The 14,797-nt window shown below is 40.3% G+C and overlaps 1 protein-coding gene across 1 annotated transcript in view; it reads left to right on the forward strand.

Moving 5' to 3' along the window:
• TAF3 (TATA-box binding protein associated factor 3) overlaps window positions 1-14,797 on the forward strand; it is a 211,399-nt gene that overhangs the window by 151,145 nt on the left and 45,457 nt on the right. The window contains 2 exon segments of the mRNA XM_017872492.1: window positions 2,210-3,909; window positions 3,911-4,033. Of these exon segments, the coding sequence (XP_017727981.1) occupies window positions 2,210-3,909; window positions 3,911-4,033 (1,823 nt within the window).

A 14,797-nucleotide genomic window follows, 5' to 3' on the forward strand; every position in this document is an offset into this window, starting at 1 on the left:
GAGTAGCCATTGCAGACTAAATGTTCATCAAACTCTGTGTCTAGGGATTGAGCTAATAATCATTGTCCTTTTCTATTTCCTTATTTCCTGCTTCTGTTCATCACTACATTTATCACTCACCAAGGCTCAAAGCTTTTTCTTTCCCTTTTTTTTTTTTTCCTTTAAAAATAGGGTCTTGCTCTGTCGCCCAGGCTGGAGTGCAGTGGCGCAATCACAGCTCATTGCAGCCTCAACCTCCTGGGCTCAGGTGACCCTCGCACCTCCGTCTCCCAGGTAGCTGGGACTACAGGCACACACCACAATGCCCAGCTAATTTTTGTATTTTTTGATAAAGACGGGGTCTCACTATGTTGCCCAGGCTGGTTTCAAACTCCTGTGCTCAGGTAATCCTACTGCCTCGGCCTCCCAAGATGTTGGCATTACAGGCATGAGCCACCATGCCTGACCAGGCTCAAAGCTTTGAAATTGTGTTTGAGTCTTTGCTCAATTCATATACCCTAATCATTTATCAGATCCTATCCATTCTATCCTCAGAATATCCTTCACCTCTGCTGCTTCCTGATCATTTCCACTATTCTAGCTCTGACCCTTACTTCCTGTCACATCACTTCAGTAACCCATGATATTGCTCTCCTTCAGTACCCGCTACCTCCCACCCCCATCCATCATGCATGGTCCTGCCAGTGTGACTTTTCCCAACACATACCCCATGCGTTTTTCTCTGTTGTCTAAAAGCCTTCTAGGTCCAAACTACCAGTAGAATAAAGATTATATTTCTTTTTCTGGAATTCAAAAGTCCTAGAATCTGGATGCAACTTTACTAAACCTGCTTCCTACTGCTCCCCACCTTGCACTCTACTTTCCAGACAAATCATTTTCTATTTCTCATACACTCCCTGTGTTTCATCTTCATCTCTTTGTCATCTGACCCTTTGTCCTGGACTTCACCACTTCCAGTCTCCAAGTATCCCAAACGCTGCATAATTAGTCAAGCCTCCCCCGCATGCTTGACCTCACCGAGATCTGTCCTACTGTAGCACTTTATCTGTCTGTGGCACTAACCACTTTCTGTGGGCTAGGCACATCCTTTATTGCTGCACTAAACTGTGAGCTCTTTTAGTTATGATTTATTTCTGATTTATTTCAGTGGCTCTTTTAGACTTTATCATTGTGCATTATATACATAGTTAATATGCGTTGGGAGAAAGAATCTGATCTTAGAACAACTCAGCCAAGTAGACAGGGCAAGTAACATCGGCTCCTTTTTGAAAGCTGAGGAAACAGGCTGAGAGAGGTTAAGAGAGTCCATAAGGCTGGTTGCTCTCTAGTGCCAGAACTCTAGCCGAAAAACCATTTGTCAAGTGCCAAACCAAGTGTATTTCATTGCACCATACTCCCTCTCCAAGTGGCTCACATCACGCAAGCAAAATAGAAGACATAAGTAGTATATGAATTTGTTATAAAAGTCCTAAAAATACCTTTCTGTCATTCCTGATAATAATAATCCATACTAAGTCCTATAATAATCCATCTCTTGATTTTTTAGATGGGTGTGTGGTTGTGCACATGTGCTTCTATGTGCATGAGAGGGAGATAGAGAAAGAAGGTGTTTACTGGTTAGGAAAAGAATTAATTCAGGAAACAACAGAAGGCCAACTGGAAACACTGAGCAATTTCCGGATCCTGAGGTTAGGACCAGACCATGTGAAAGGGCAATGATCTATTTGTACATTCGCTGTTATTGACTACCGCTCTTTTAGGAATGATGGCACACATGTTTGGAAGATCCTTGAAAACTAACTTACTTTTTAAACACTGTCAATAATTTCCTTTTTTTTTTTTTCAGGAAATCATGTTTGAACACCGCATGTTCTCACTCATAAGTGGGAGTTGAACATTGAGAACACATGGACACAGGGAGGGGAACATCACACACCCGGGCCTGTTGGGGGGTCGGGGTCTAGGGGAGGGATAGCGTTAGGAGAAATACCTAATGTAAATGACGAGTTGATGGGTGCAGCAAATTAACAGGGCACATGTAGACCTATGTAACAAACCTGCAAGTTGTGCCCATGTACCCTAGAACTTAAAGTATAATGATAAAAAAGAAAGAAAAAAGAAATCATGTTTGGAGCGTTGTTTTTATTTCTTAGATTTTGTTACATTCCAATAATATTTCTTTTTTTCTTCCTTTTTCTTCCTTTACCAGAAGAAGAAGAAGAGCAGGTGCCCACTGATGGAGGCACATCAGCAGAAGCCATGCAAGTTCCTTTGGAAGAAGATGATGAATTGGAAGAGGAAGAACTTATTAATGATGAGAATTTCCTGGGTAAGAGACCACTGGATAGTCCTGAAGCTGAAGAACTGCCAGCCATGAAGCGGCCTCGGCTATTAAGCACTAAAGGGGACACGCTAGATGTTGTATTATTGGAAGCTCGAGAGCCACTCAGCTCAATAAATACTCAAAAGATCCCACCAATGCTTTCTCCAGTCCACGTACAGGACAGTACAGACTTGGCACCTCCCTCACCTGAGCCTCCAATGTTGGCTCCAGTTGCAAAATCCCAAATGCCAACTGCAAAACCATTAGAAACAAAGTCATTTACACCTAAAACAAAGACCAAAACTAGCTCTCCAGGACAGAAGACTAAATCACCTAAAACCACCCAGTCACCAGCAATGGTCGGAAGTCCTATTCGATCACCAAAAACTGTATCCAAAGAAAAGAAATCACCTGGACGTTCTAAGAGCCCCAAGAGTCCCAAGAGCCCCAAGGTCATGACTCTCATTCCCCAAACACCTGTGAGGCCTGAAACACCAAACAGGACGCCTTCAGCTACAGTCAGTGAAAAAATCAGTAAAGAGACTATCCAGGTAAAACAAATACAGACACCCCCTGATGCTGGGAAACTGAACAATGAGAATCAGCCAAAAAAGGCTGTGGTAGCAGATAAAACAATTGAGGCCTCTATCGATGCTGTGATTGCACGAGCCTGTGCTGAGCGAGAGCCAGATCCTTTCGAATTTTCTTCTGGATCAGAATCTGAAGGAGACATTTTTACCAGCCCTAAGAGAATTTCAGGCCCGGAGTGTACCACTCCCAAAGCTTCCACTTCCACGAACAGTTTCACAAAGTCAGGATCCACTCCTCTGCCTCTTTCCGGTGGAACTTCAAGTTCCGATAACTCATGGACAATGGATGCCTCTATTGATGAGGTTGTACGTAAAGCAAAACTGGGAACACCTTCGAATATGCCCCCCAACTTTCCTTATATCTCTTCTCCGTCAGTGTCTCCTCCCACTCCCGAACCTCTCCACAAGGTGTATGAGGAGAAAACCAAGCTGCCTTCCTCCGTGGAGGTAAAGAAGAAGTTGAAAAAGGAACTCAAGACTAAAATGAAAAAGAAAGAAAAGCAGAGAGATAGGGAGAGGGAAAAAGACAAGAACAAGGACAAAAGTAAGGAGAAGGATAAAGTGAAAGAGAAAGAGAAAGACAAGGAAGCTGGCAGGGAAACAAAGTATCCCTGGAAGGACTTTCTCAAAGAGGAAGAGGCAGATCCCTATAAATTTAAAATCAAAGAATTGGAAGATGTTGATCCCAAAGTGAAATTGAAAGATGGACTTGTGAGGAAGGAGAAAGAGAAGCATAAAGATAAGAAGAAAGATAGAGAGAAAGGCAAGAAAGATAAAGATAAGAGAGAGAAAGAAAAAGTGAAAGATAAAGGCAGAGAAGATAAGATGAAAGCCCCAGCACCCCCACTGGTGTTGCCCCCAAAAGAGTTGGCCCTGCCCTTGTTCAGCCCTGCCGCAGCCGCCAGGGTCCCAGCCATGCTGCCATCTTTGTTACCAGTGCTTCCGGAAAAACTATTTGAGGAGAAAGAGAAGCCGAAGGAGAAAGAAAAGAAAAGGACAAAAGGAGAAGAAAAAGAAGGAGAAAGAGAAGGAGAAGAAGGAGAAGGAGAAGGAAAGAGAGAAAGAGAAGAGAGAGCGAGAGAAGAGAGAAAAAGAGAAGGAGAAACACAAGCATGAAAAAGTAAGCAGTTTCTCATTTTTGGCCCTATCTGAACAGAGTCTTAGTGAGAAACACAGGTAAAGAAAGCTCAAATTGTATCTGTATTCTGGATGTAAATCACCCATCACTTAAGTGGAAATACATTTGTAATGAGGTTACAAAATTTAATTTTAATTCTAAAACCCATAAACCTGTAATCAAGCCCTCGATACACTAGCAGATGTTAAAAATTCATAGCTTAAGAGACATCTAATCACAGACTATAAACTCTCTATTAGCTATAGTGATCTCTGGCAATTTAAAAAAAGCAAATCTGGGTTCTTACATTGTGAATAATATTTATGTGAATTATCAAGTCTACTGCATTATATTTTGTACCCAAACGTTGAGAAAGGCAGCATCCATATTTCTAAAAGCATGCAAAACCAAGGCACTATTTTAAGAGGACAGCAAGGCCCGTGGAAGGACCACTGCTTTGGTTTTCTTTTTGGTGAGCCATTTTGGCATGTGTTTAGGATTATGGCTGTCTACAGAACTTTCTGTAGCATCTTTTATTCCTTCCGTTTTCTGCTCTAATAAGATAAGGGCACATTTCTGAGTATCTAGGCTGGTCTGTCAGCCTGGTGAGTGGGCAGAAAGTAATCCCACATGGCAGAAATGTTTGACCATTTCAGTAAGTCAGACTTAATTTCATAGTGTACAGCCAGAGAAACTGATAGAAACCCTGCAGTTTTGTAGACACTGGGGCCTCAGTCCTCAGGCTGTGACCTCTGCTTACCTGCCTTTGCTTTTCAGTCCCTGGTTCCTTGGATTACAGCAGCCAGCTGGGTTATTTGAAAATTTCTCATAAACTTTCTGAAAAAGTATCTATTCATGGTGCTACCCCTAGAGTTCCTAATGATCCTTTCCCTGCCCTCTGAAAGTTATCCTCTTTGAGCTTGGCTACAAAATATCCAATAATTTTTTCATATGAGGAAATTTGATGTATTTGACCTGCAGCAGATGTATTACCAATAAATTTGGAATATTTTTAACTTCAAACTTACCTAGAAAAATTAGTGTAGTTGACAGCAGTAATGGCAACTCCCATTTTTCTGCCTACCTTGATTCTTTCTTCATTCTCTTTGGCTATTCTAATATATAAAGAAGTGAAATGGGAATTCTGATATCAATAACTGAACATTGACAAGTTAACAAGACACAGAAATCCATCTCTTATTTCCATTTAAAAAATCATTTTATTATATTATTATGCAATTTCTATATAGTAGTTGTCAGGTTTTAAAGCAGATCCATACCCCTTGTTTTCTCCTCCTAACACATCTGTGACATGGGTCCAGCAGGTATTATTAGCAATATTTATGGAAGAGAAACTGAGCCTGAGAGAGTGACTTGTCCAAGATCAGGATGACACAGCTAGCAAGAGCTGGGTCAGTTACACTGCAGAGAGGCTTCACATGGTGAGGTGTTTGTTGTTAGAGATATTGCCTGACAGCAGTTAGTCATTTATCCCTCATGTAACTAGTAACTTGGCAGCTGAGTCCTCAGTAAATCAAACAGGGGACTGTTGCTTTCACCACCATCTTCACTTTGGAAAGTCAATGGAGTTGTTTCAACAGCCGTTATGAATTTGAGTGAAGCCATCAGATTAGGTTTGTAACAGCAGTCCCATGCCTTTCTACAGCATCTACCTGACTTTAGGGAAGAAAAGTCCCTCAGACCACCTTGGTGGAAGGCAAAGGCTCAGTCCCTTGAAGCACAGAGTTCACCTGAGAGAAAGATACACGTTCTTGGATCAGTTTTGATGGGCTGTGGAGCAGGGACATGGCAAAAATAGAAATGTAGAAAATTCAGCTGTCTTATAAGACCTTTATAAATAATAAATAGTAATGTCTATAGAGTTAGACCTGAGTTCAGATCCTGACCTTTGTGAAATGGTTAAGTTATTTATATAAGGATTAAATGAGAACATACAGGGCATGCTTAGTACCATATCTGACGCATACATGTCAGTAGATGGAGAGGGTGTTCCATTCTGAATCAGACGATAAAATGTAGGAACCTGGAGATCGCTGCTCTGTTGGACCGTGTCAGCTAGCCTGTGTTAATACGGGCAGCTCAGCTCTTAGTAGGTTTTAAAAATTATTCTACTTCCATGGCATTCTTTGGAATATTAGCCCTTGATACAAATAGGAAAGGATAAAGGTTAGGACAACCCATGGAAATGGCACTGACAAGGAGGAGTAATTGGGATAGTGACATAAACGTTAAGACTTCCCTTTCTTCAACCCCATTTAAATCCCCCAAGCACCATGGCATATGAGTCAACAAAAATACACCTGAAATGCGGTTCCATATGGTCCAAGAATTTCCCAACAAAGCTACAGAAGTAAGGCACCAAAGGTAAACTGAAGTGAGACATATCTAAGCTGCCCCAAGAAAATGTCTTCAGCCAAAAGAATGAAGGCCACAATCTCGTTTTCCCTTCTCATCATCCTGACCAAGAGCAGCTCTCACAGACACTTGCCAGATCGGCAAGCAAGAGCATTTGTTTAAATTTTTTAATCTCCTCATTTATTTTACCTGTTTATAAACCCTTTACCAGCCATATCCACATTTATCAATACCAAGAACCAATAAAGATGTGATTAATTAAACAGGGATTTGCATAGTAGGTAGAAGGAGCTTTGGGCTTTGGAATCCAGCAGACCTGGAATAAGATCCAGGACAAGTGTTTTAGCTTCTTTAATCCTTAAGTATTTCATCTTTAGAGATAATGATAAGAACACTAAAAACAGCAAAGCAGTCATAGTTAACACTGAGTAATTACTATGTGTTAAACACCATGCTAAGCACTTGAATTCCTTACCACAACCCTCTAAGACAGATGCTGTAATTATTGTCACTTTAAGATGAGAAACTAAGGCTTAGAGAGATTAATAGACTTGCCCAGGATCACACATCTGGTAAGTGATTGAACAGAAGCCAAAATTTCAATCCAGGCTGTCAGATGCTATAATTTATGGTCCTAACTACCACACTTTTCTGTGTTGTGTTAAAATGGGATAAGTGAAATCATGTGGTTAGGAACTCACCATAAGAAGTTCAAATGGTTTTTCTATTGATGATGACAAATCCAGAGAGTGGTGAGTTATGCAAGCTTTTAGTTCCCCTTTGTGGGCAATCAGACACTAGTCAGGGTTGGGAGTCTAGACTGTCACTTACTTAAAATAGAACCACATTGACTTTTTGTAGAACATATGTTAATGGCCAGGTGCAGTGGCTCATGCTCCCAGTACTTTAGGAGGCCAAGGCAGGAGGATTGCTTGAGGCCAGGAATTTGAGACTAGCCTAGGAAACATAGTGAGACTCTCTCTCCAAAAGAAAAAAAAAAAAAAAAAAGCAACAACAACAACAACTGTTTTTTAAATTAACTAGGCATGGTGGTGCACATCTGGAGTCCCAGCTGCTTGGGAGGCTGAGGTGGGAGGATAGTGCCACTGCCCTTCAGCTTGGGCAACAGAGTGAGATCCTGTCTTTAAAAAAAAAAAAAAAAAGACGGCCAGGTGTGGTGGCTCACGCTTGTAATCCCAGCACTTTGGGAGGCTGAGGCGGGCGGATAATGAGGTCAGGAGATCAAGACCATCCTGGCTAACATGGTGAAACCCCATCTCTGCTAAAAATACAAAAAAAATTAGCCAGGCATGGTGGCAGGCACCTGTAGTCCCAGCTACTCAGGAGGCTGAGACAGGAGAATGACGTGAACATGGGAGACGGAGCTTGCAGTGAGCTGAGATGGTACCACTGCACTCCAGTCTGGGTGACAGAGCGAGACTCTGTCTCAAAAAAACAACAACAAAAAAAAACATGTTAAGAGCAATTATGTTATCCAATTGTAGTCACAGCCATAATAGTTGTAGCAGTGATAAATCTAACAGTACATTTCAGAACAGTTTAAAATTGTTATTAATACTGTCACATTTGGGATTAAGTAAAATTTTAAAAAATGTTTTATTAAATTTTTTTTGTGTGTGTCAGTGTATATATTGCATGGATCTTTGGGGTTTAGATGAGTATACAGGATTACTTTAATTAAAATTCCTCTTGTTCTTTTAAGTGATTTTGGAAGGAGGATCATTTTGAAAAAATAAATGCATTTTTAAATTTATGTTAGTGGAACTCAGTGGTTATACCTATATTCTTAAATAGAAGGTAAGCCAAAATCTATCTGTCACATTGAGGAATCTGTTTTTACATTTGAATATGGTCTGGAAAGGCACAGTAGGGTTTCACCCCAAAAATGCTGACATCACCCACCACCTGTAGATAAGTAAGTCCAGTGCTGGCCGAGGGAGCGTGGCTTTGGCAGCCACACTCACTGGGGTGGAAATTCCAGCTCTGCCACTTACTCGTTATTCACCAACCTTTCAACCTCACAGACCCTCTGCTTCCTTCCTCCGTCTCCTTCCTCCCATTCAAAACTGGGAAGAGACAGCAGCATTCTAAAGTTTAACTTATCTCTGCTTAAAAACAGTAGATTCATACCTTCTCTAAGAATATTTTGGCTTCAAAGGCCTTCTTTCTGCCTTCTCTTAGAAAACACTAAATGAAGAGCAGTTTGTGTCATTTAATTAAGATGAGTAGATGACTGTAACAGTTCTGAATTTTCATACAAATATCCAATAGTGTTGATGATCAACCCATGCATAATTGGGAGTTGTTGATAATGGAAAGCCCATCAATTCTAGAAAGGATTCTCAACATTTTTTATCCTGTTGATTGAGGAATTGTTTTATTTGAACTTTGGCTACTGAATAAACTAACTTGATAGTAAATGATATTAGCCTCTGCCACCTCTTGAGTGCCTACAGGTTCCAGGCCTAGCCAGAATTCAATGATTTAACTCTCCCAGCAGCTCTGAGGGTTTCGTATAGTGGTTCCTGTTTTACAGTTGAGAAAACTGCACAGAAAGGTCGAGTACTTGCTGCAGCCAGTGAGGGGAGGGCCCAGGCCTCTCTGCCCGAGGCCTGTGTTCTTTACTGCCCAGAACGGCCTTCTCGGGCCACTTACCTCAGTCTGCTTTGGTGACCTAAGTGACAGTTGCAAATGAGGGGGATAGGAATGGTTTGATGCTTGACAGTAAGGGGACGTCATTATTTTATAAAATGTTAGTTCCTGGAGATACCTTAGAGAGCACCTGTTTAACTGCCGTATTTTAAAGAGCAGGAAACGGATCTTCTTACACTTTTATGACTTTAGCAATCAGAACAATTAAAAATTTTAATGTTTCTTTAATGTATCCCCAAATCCTGTAGGATTTGCCCCCAAAAATCTTTTATTAAATTTAAACAGTTTGTTCTTTAGAGAATGATAAATCATCTAATTGGTTTGTGCCTTTAATGAAAGGTTTTCGTCCTTTTCCCCTTCTGTTTAAAGTAATATAGTCTCATTCCAAGTCTTTTCTAATCGGCTATTGTAATTAGTTAGTGAAATGAAGGGTTTTTTTTGGTAAATAAAGAAACCCAATAAAGAGGAGGGAAATATTTCCTTCCTGTTTCTCGTAACTCTATGTTCCAAGAGGAAACGAGAAGCTTAACGTTTAAATGAGTATATTTAAATTTGTAGTTTACCCAAAGCCAGCTCCCAGCCTTTCTGACTCTACACTCTGAGCACGGTCAGGAAAGCTCGTGTTCTCTCTCAGCTGTCTACGTGGGATAGCACTTGTTATACTTAATCACAACTGCACATCTTCTGACTCTCTGTTTAGTATTTTAAATAGTTATCAGAGTTTACTTAAACTGTGTTTCTAAATGGAAATAATGTAAAGACCTTAATTGCTGAGAGGTACAAGATGCTTACAGCCATAGTTCAGCATCCAAATGTTAGGTTATTCAATTGAGCTTTCATCAGTACTATTTACGAGGTTTTTTTTCTAACATAACAGCATAGATGGGAATCTGAACTAGCGCTTGCTAAATTTGCTGCTACCCTAGCTAGTATACATATATGGTGGGTTTTCTTTTTTAATGAAAGGAGTTTAACATTAAAAAAATAAAAAATAAAAAACCTTGGACAGATTATATTGACAAAGCTGCCCATTACCTTTGCAGAAAGTCCCTGTCAAAAGATAAACTTTAAAGCTGGAATGCATGAAAGAGTTCCCAGATAGAATTTAAATTTGAACTGATTCTTTACAGATAAGCTTTTTAAAAATCCACCTCTTTGCTTCAAGTCAGGATTTTAAAATAAATTTCCCCCTTAAATCTCTTGAGCGATTTTCATTTTTTGCAAGGCCGCACTGCTGGTGTCCTGGAAAAATGGAGAGTTAGAGCTTTATCAGTTGGTGCCCTGAGGTATGTGGCAAAGAAGCTAAATCCTTGAAGATTAACAAAAAAAATGCAGCACATGGCAATAAGGGGCTTATATGACTACTAGTATTAGTTCAGGTGAAAGAAGTATTGCTTATACATAAAACTGGACAAATCCACTGACAATGTATTTTTAGTTAGCTACAAAGGAGTCTTATATTGCTGGACTTTACCTCTTTGGTGAATTGGGAAGCTTAGTAATCCACTGTAAATGCTCTTCTGCGTGCCCCAATTCTCAGCATTACTCCAAAGTGCTGTTCTTTTATTTTAACCCTTAAAAGCTCCTTGTGGCCGCAGATTTTGGCTTGATGCCTTTAAAAGATGGCATTAGTCATGCCATCTAAGTGAGTGAAGTCATCCTTTTGTTTGTTGTTTTGTGGGAAGTGCACATGAGAAATTATTTTGTGATTGTAGGAAATGCCTTTGTTTTTATTTTGGTAAGCACACAAAGTTAATGGAAACAAAAATCTGGAAAGAAATTTTAATTTAGAAATTGTATTTTCTGTATGTGTATTATTAGCATCCTCATTAATCTTTTTCTACAATCCCTTGAATTTTCTCAAGTTAAATCTAATTTAACTTGTTTTTAGGAATGAAATAAAAGTGTCTAAGTAGTTTTTAGATATATCCTGGTTTGCCTGGGACAATCCCAGTTATGTGGTATAATTAATAGCTCCCTCCTTTCCTGTCAGAGGCGTCTGTGTTTAGATGATACAACCACTGTAATTACAGATGAAACTTTGAGCCCAGATAGCAGGTTGTGAATCATTCATTAATTCAACCAGTTGACTGAATACCTGTTGCTTTCAGGGCACATTTTTACTGTTTTAAATCTAACTTGTAAGATGTGTTTCCACTTTTGTTTACTTGATTTTTACGTATTATTTAGTTTTTTTTAATAGTAGGTAATAAACAGACCATGTCTTGATTCCTTTGTCCTGCCAGGCCATTTAAGACAGCGTTGAAAACCCAGCTAGTTTAGTTGAGTGAAGGCGGGGCCAAGGTTAACGTCAGTTTCCGTATAAACTATTAGCCTCCCATAGAGAACAAAATGTACAGCTAACCCCAGCCATCTCACAGATGTGTGTCATTTATCATAAGAGAGATTGACAAATAAAGTGAGTAGCTCCATGTAAGCCATCAGCATTACCAGAAAGAGAACTCACAATATGTGCCAGAGAGTTAAGGAGCAGTATGGTGAACAGGGAATGAATTTGGTGTCAGGAGACCTGGATTTAGGCCATTTACTTACTAACTTTGTAACTCTGGGCAAAGCACTTCCCCTTTCTGAGCTCTTACATGGGAATAATAACACCATCCGCACCTACACTATAGAGTTGTGAAGATAGAGTTGGATAATGTAAAGAGGACACAGTTCACCAAGTACTATACAAGTGTAAGTTATTATTGAGTGTTATGGTAATAGACATGGGCCAAACACACAGCTGAATAATAGTAGAGCGGAATTTTTTTAAAGGTAAGTCAAACAGCTTTATTTTAAAATAGAGCTTAAGAAAAGGAATGCGTACCTGCTAGTGTTGTCAGTTGAAGAATTAAGAAATATCACTTCTAATACCTCATCATTGATGACTATCTAACCCTAAAATGTTTAGAGTGGAAGAATGTAAGAACTTCATATAATTTTCATTCTCTGAATCAAAAGACTGCATTCCATCCCAGGTTTGCTATTTGTGTGACCTTAGAACAGAAAAGGAAAACAAAATGGAAAAGAAAGGAAAAATGGTTTCTCCATATATGATCAGTTTCATTTCAGTAAAATGAAACCCACTCTATCTACCCTCCATGTTTGTTTTTTAAAAACCTTAATGAGCACATCAGGAATATAACTAAGCACAATGCCTGGCAAATTATAGGTAGCTTATAAATATTTGTTTATTTTTGTTATGTTTGTTTATTTTTCCACAGATAACACAGAAAGATGAGGAAGCTTTAAATAGTTCATAAGATAAAGACTGGACCATTTGTTTTCAGATTTGTTTAGATATAAAACTCTTCCTTTAAAAAACATATTGGAGATGGCCAGGCATGATGGCTCACACTTGTTATCTCAGCACTTTGGGAGGCCGAGGCGGGCAGATCACGAGGTCAGGAGTTCCAGGCCATCCTGGCCAGCATGGTGAAACTCTGTCTCTAATACCAATACAAAAAGTAGCCGGGCATGGTGGCGTGCACCTATAATCCCAGTTAAAGGGAGGCTGAGGCAGGAGAATCACTTAAACCCAGGAGGTGGAGGTTGTGGTGAGCCGAGATCGTGCCACTGGACTCCAGCCTGGGTGACAGAGCGAGATTGCGTTTCACACACACACACACACACACACACACACACAGATGCATGCACACGAGACTTGAACACTAGTTATGCATGGGCCTTGCTCCACCCGCCACCCATCCCCCTCATGACCCTTGACTTTGAACCATACTGTCTGCAGGACCAGGTGAATGAAGGAGACATCAGCCAAGAGTGAGGTTGGCTAGGGGGAAGGGGCGGTTTGTGGGGAAGTTGGTAAGTTAAGATTTCAGTGTGATGAGATGAAATACTTATAGGATATTTAGTTGAAAATGTTTAATAGGCAACTTCATATTTTGGCCTTAGTGTCAATCAGTGCTAATCCAGACAGAAATTTTGAAGACATATTTTAAACTTACAGTTGAAACTGTGGGCAGGGATGAGATCACTAAAGAAACTGTAGCATGACAAAAGGAGAGGGCCAAGTAAAGTCAGGTGAAAGAAGAGGAGTTTGTAAAGGAGAAGGAAGGAGCATGAGAAAACCTATAATGGGAAAACATGCTGGGACATGAGGATGAGGACGTTGGCAAGGGTTGAGGACTAAAGAAGAAGTGAGAAAACAGACAATGAAGTGAAGATGAACATTTGTGAGAAATTGTTGTAAGGAACTGTCCCAAGCACTGGTTGGGAGCTAGAGGTTGAAGAGAAGTTAAGAAAATGTTTAAGTTGGAGTGGAGCACATTTAAAAGTGAGATGAAGGCCAGGTGCGGTGGCTTATGCCTGTAATCCCAGCACTTTGGGAGGCCGAGGCAGGCGGATCATGAGGTCAGGAGATCGAGACCATCCTAGCCAACAAGGTGAAACCCCGTCTCTACTTAAAATACAAAAATTAGCCGAGTGTGGTGGCACTAATTACTTGGAAGGCTGAGGCAGGAGAATCGCTTGAACCCGGTAGTTGGAGGTTGCAGTGAGCCAAGATTGCCACTACACTCCAGCCTGGTGACAGAACGAGACTCCATCTCAAAAAAATAAAAATTAAAAAAAGTGAGATGAAAATAATTTGTGGAACAGAGAGACTGAAGATCTGTAAATAAGCAGATGATAGAGAAAACGTCTTTAGTGTAATTGTGGGCACAGAGAAGTTTGCAGGGAATTGAAGGAGCTCTCCTTCAATACTGGTGGCCCCACCAGTATTTCCTGTGGAGCTGGATGTGTAGAAGGGGAAAGGAGGTCATGGGAAGGGTCTTGAAAGTGGTAAAGACTGAAATCATCCCTTCATATTCATGCTTTACACTTATCTTAAGACTTACTAGTGTCAGATCCTGAGACAGGCACTAGAAAATAGCAGTAAGAAAAACACACATGGTCTCTGCCCTTAGCTGGGTTAGCTGGTAAACAGCTAGTATTGGAGGCATACATTAAGATGGAATTAAAAATTTTCTTTGGTATCACTCAGTGCTCTGGGGGATGGTTTTAGGGTGGTCCTGGATGTATGGTGGAATAACTAAAAGGCAAGACAGTTGGGGCAAGATCAGTTGATAATTCAACAAATGTCTGCTGAGCATCTCCTGCATACCAGGCACCATGCAAGGGACTTGTCGAAGCCATAGATCTTGATGGGCTAAGGGATTTAAAAAACAACTCTACGAAGAGACAGGTAGATACATATGATAAAATAATAGATCTACATGTACTATATTAACTTTATGATATGTTGATCATTATTTTCTGTGTTTCCCTTTAGAACCACTATACTGTTCTATTATGATGTAATTCTTGATCTTAAAATACATAAATTAATGTTGCATCTAGTCAGTGACTAACAGTGAACCAGTGACATTAAACATCTGGCAGTGCTTGGGACAGTTCCTGACAACAAAGCACCATCCCACCAACAATACCAGTCCTACCACCCCACTGAAAAACGCTGAGACAGACAATAATTTGGAAATGCACAGCTTCTGTTTAGCTTAATTCAAAATGTTGACTGTATGATCTGCCAACATATAGTGTTGTGAAGAGACCCATTAGCATCAGACTTAGTTTCTGTGTTCTCTTCTGGCGGACAGGTCAGGTATTTGTGAGGTCTTCACCTTATTCAGCAGCCATTGCCTTCTCCACAAATCCATTCCAAAAGAGAATATCTGTTTTCCCCTCCTCTCCCCTCCC

This window comes from Rhinopithecus bieti, unplaced genomic scaffold (genome assembly GCF_001698545.2).
Source record: "Rhinopithecus bieti isolate Rb0 unplaced genomic scaffold, ASM169854v2 scaffold_6933, whole genome shotgun sequence".
Taxonomy (NCBI): domain Eukaryota; kingdom Metazoa; phylum Chordata; class Mammalia; order Primates; family Cercopithecidae; genus Rhinopithecus; species Rhinopithecus bieti.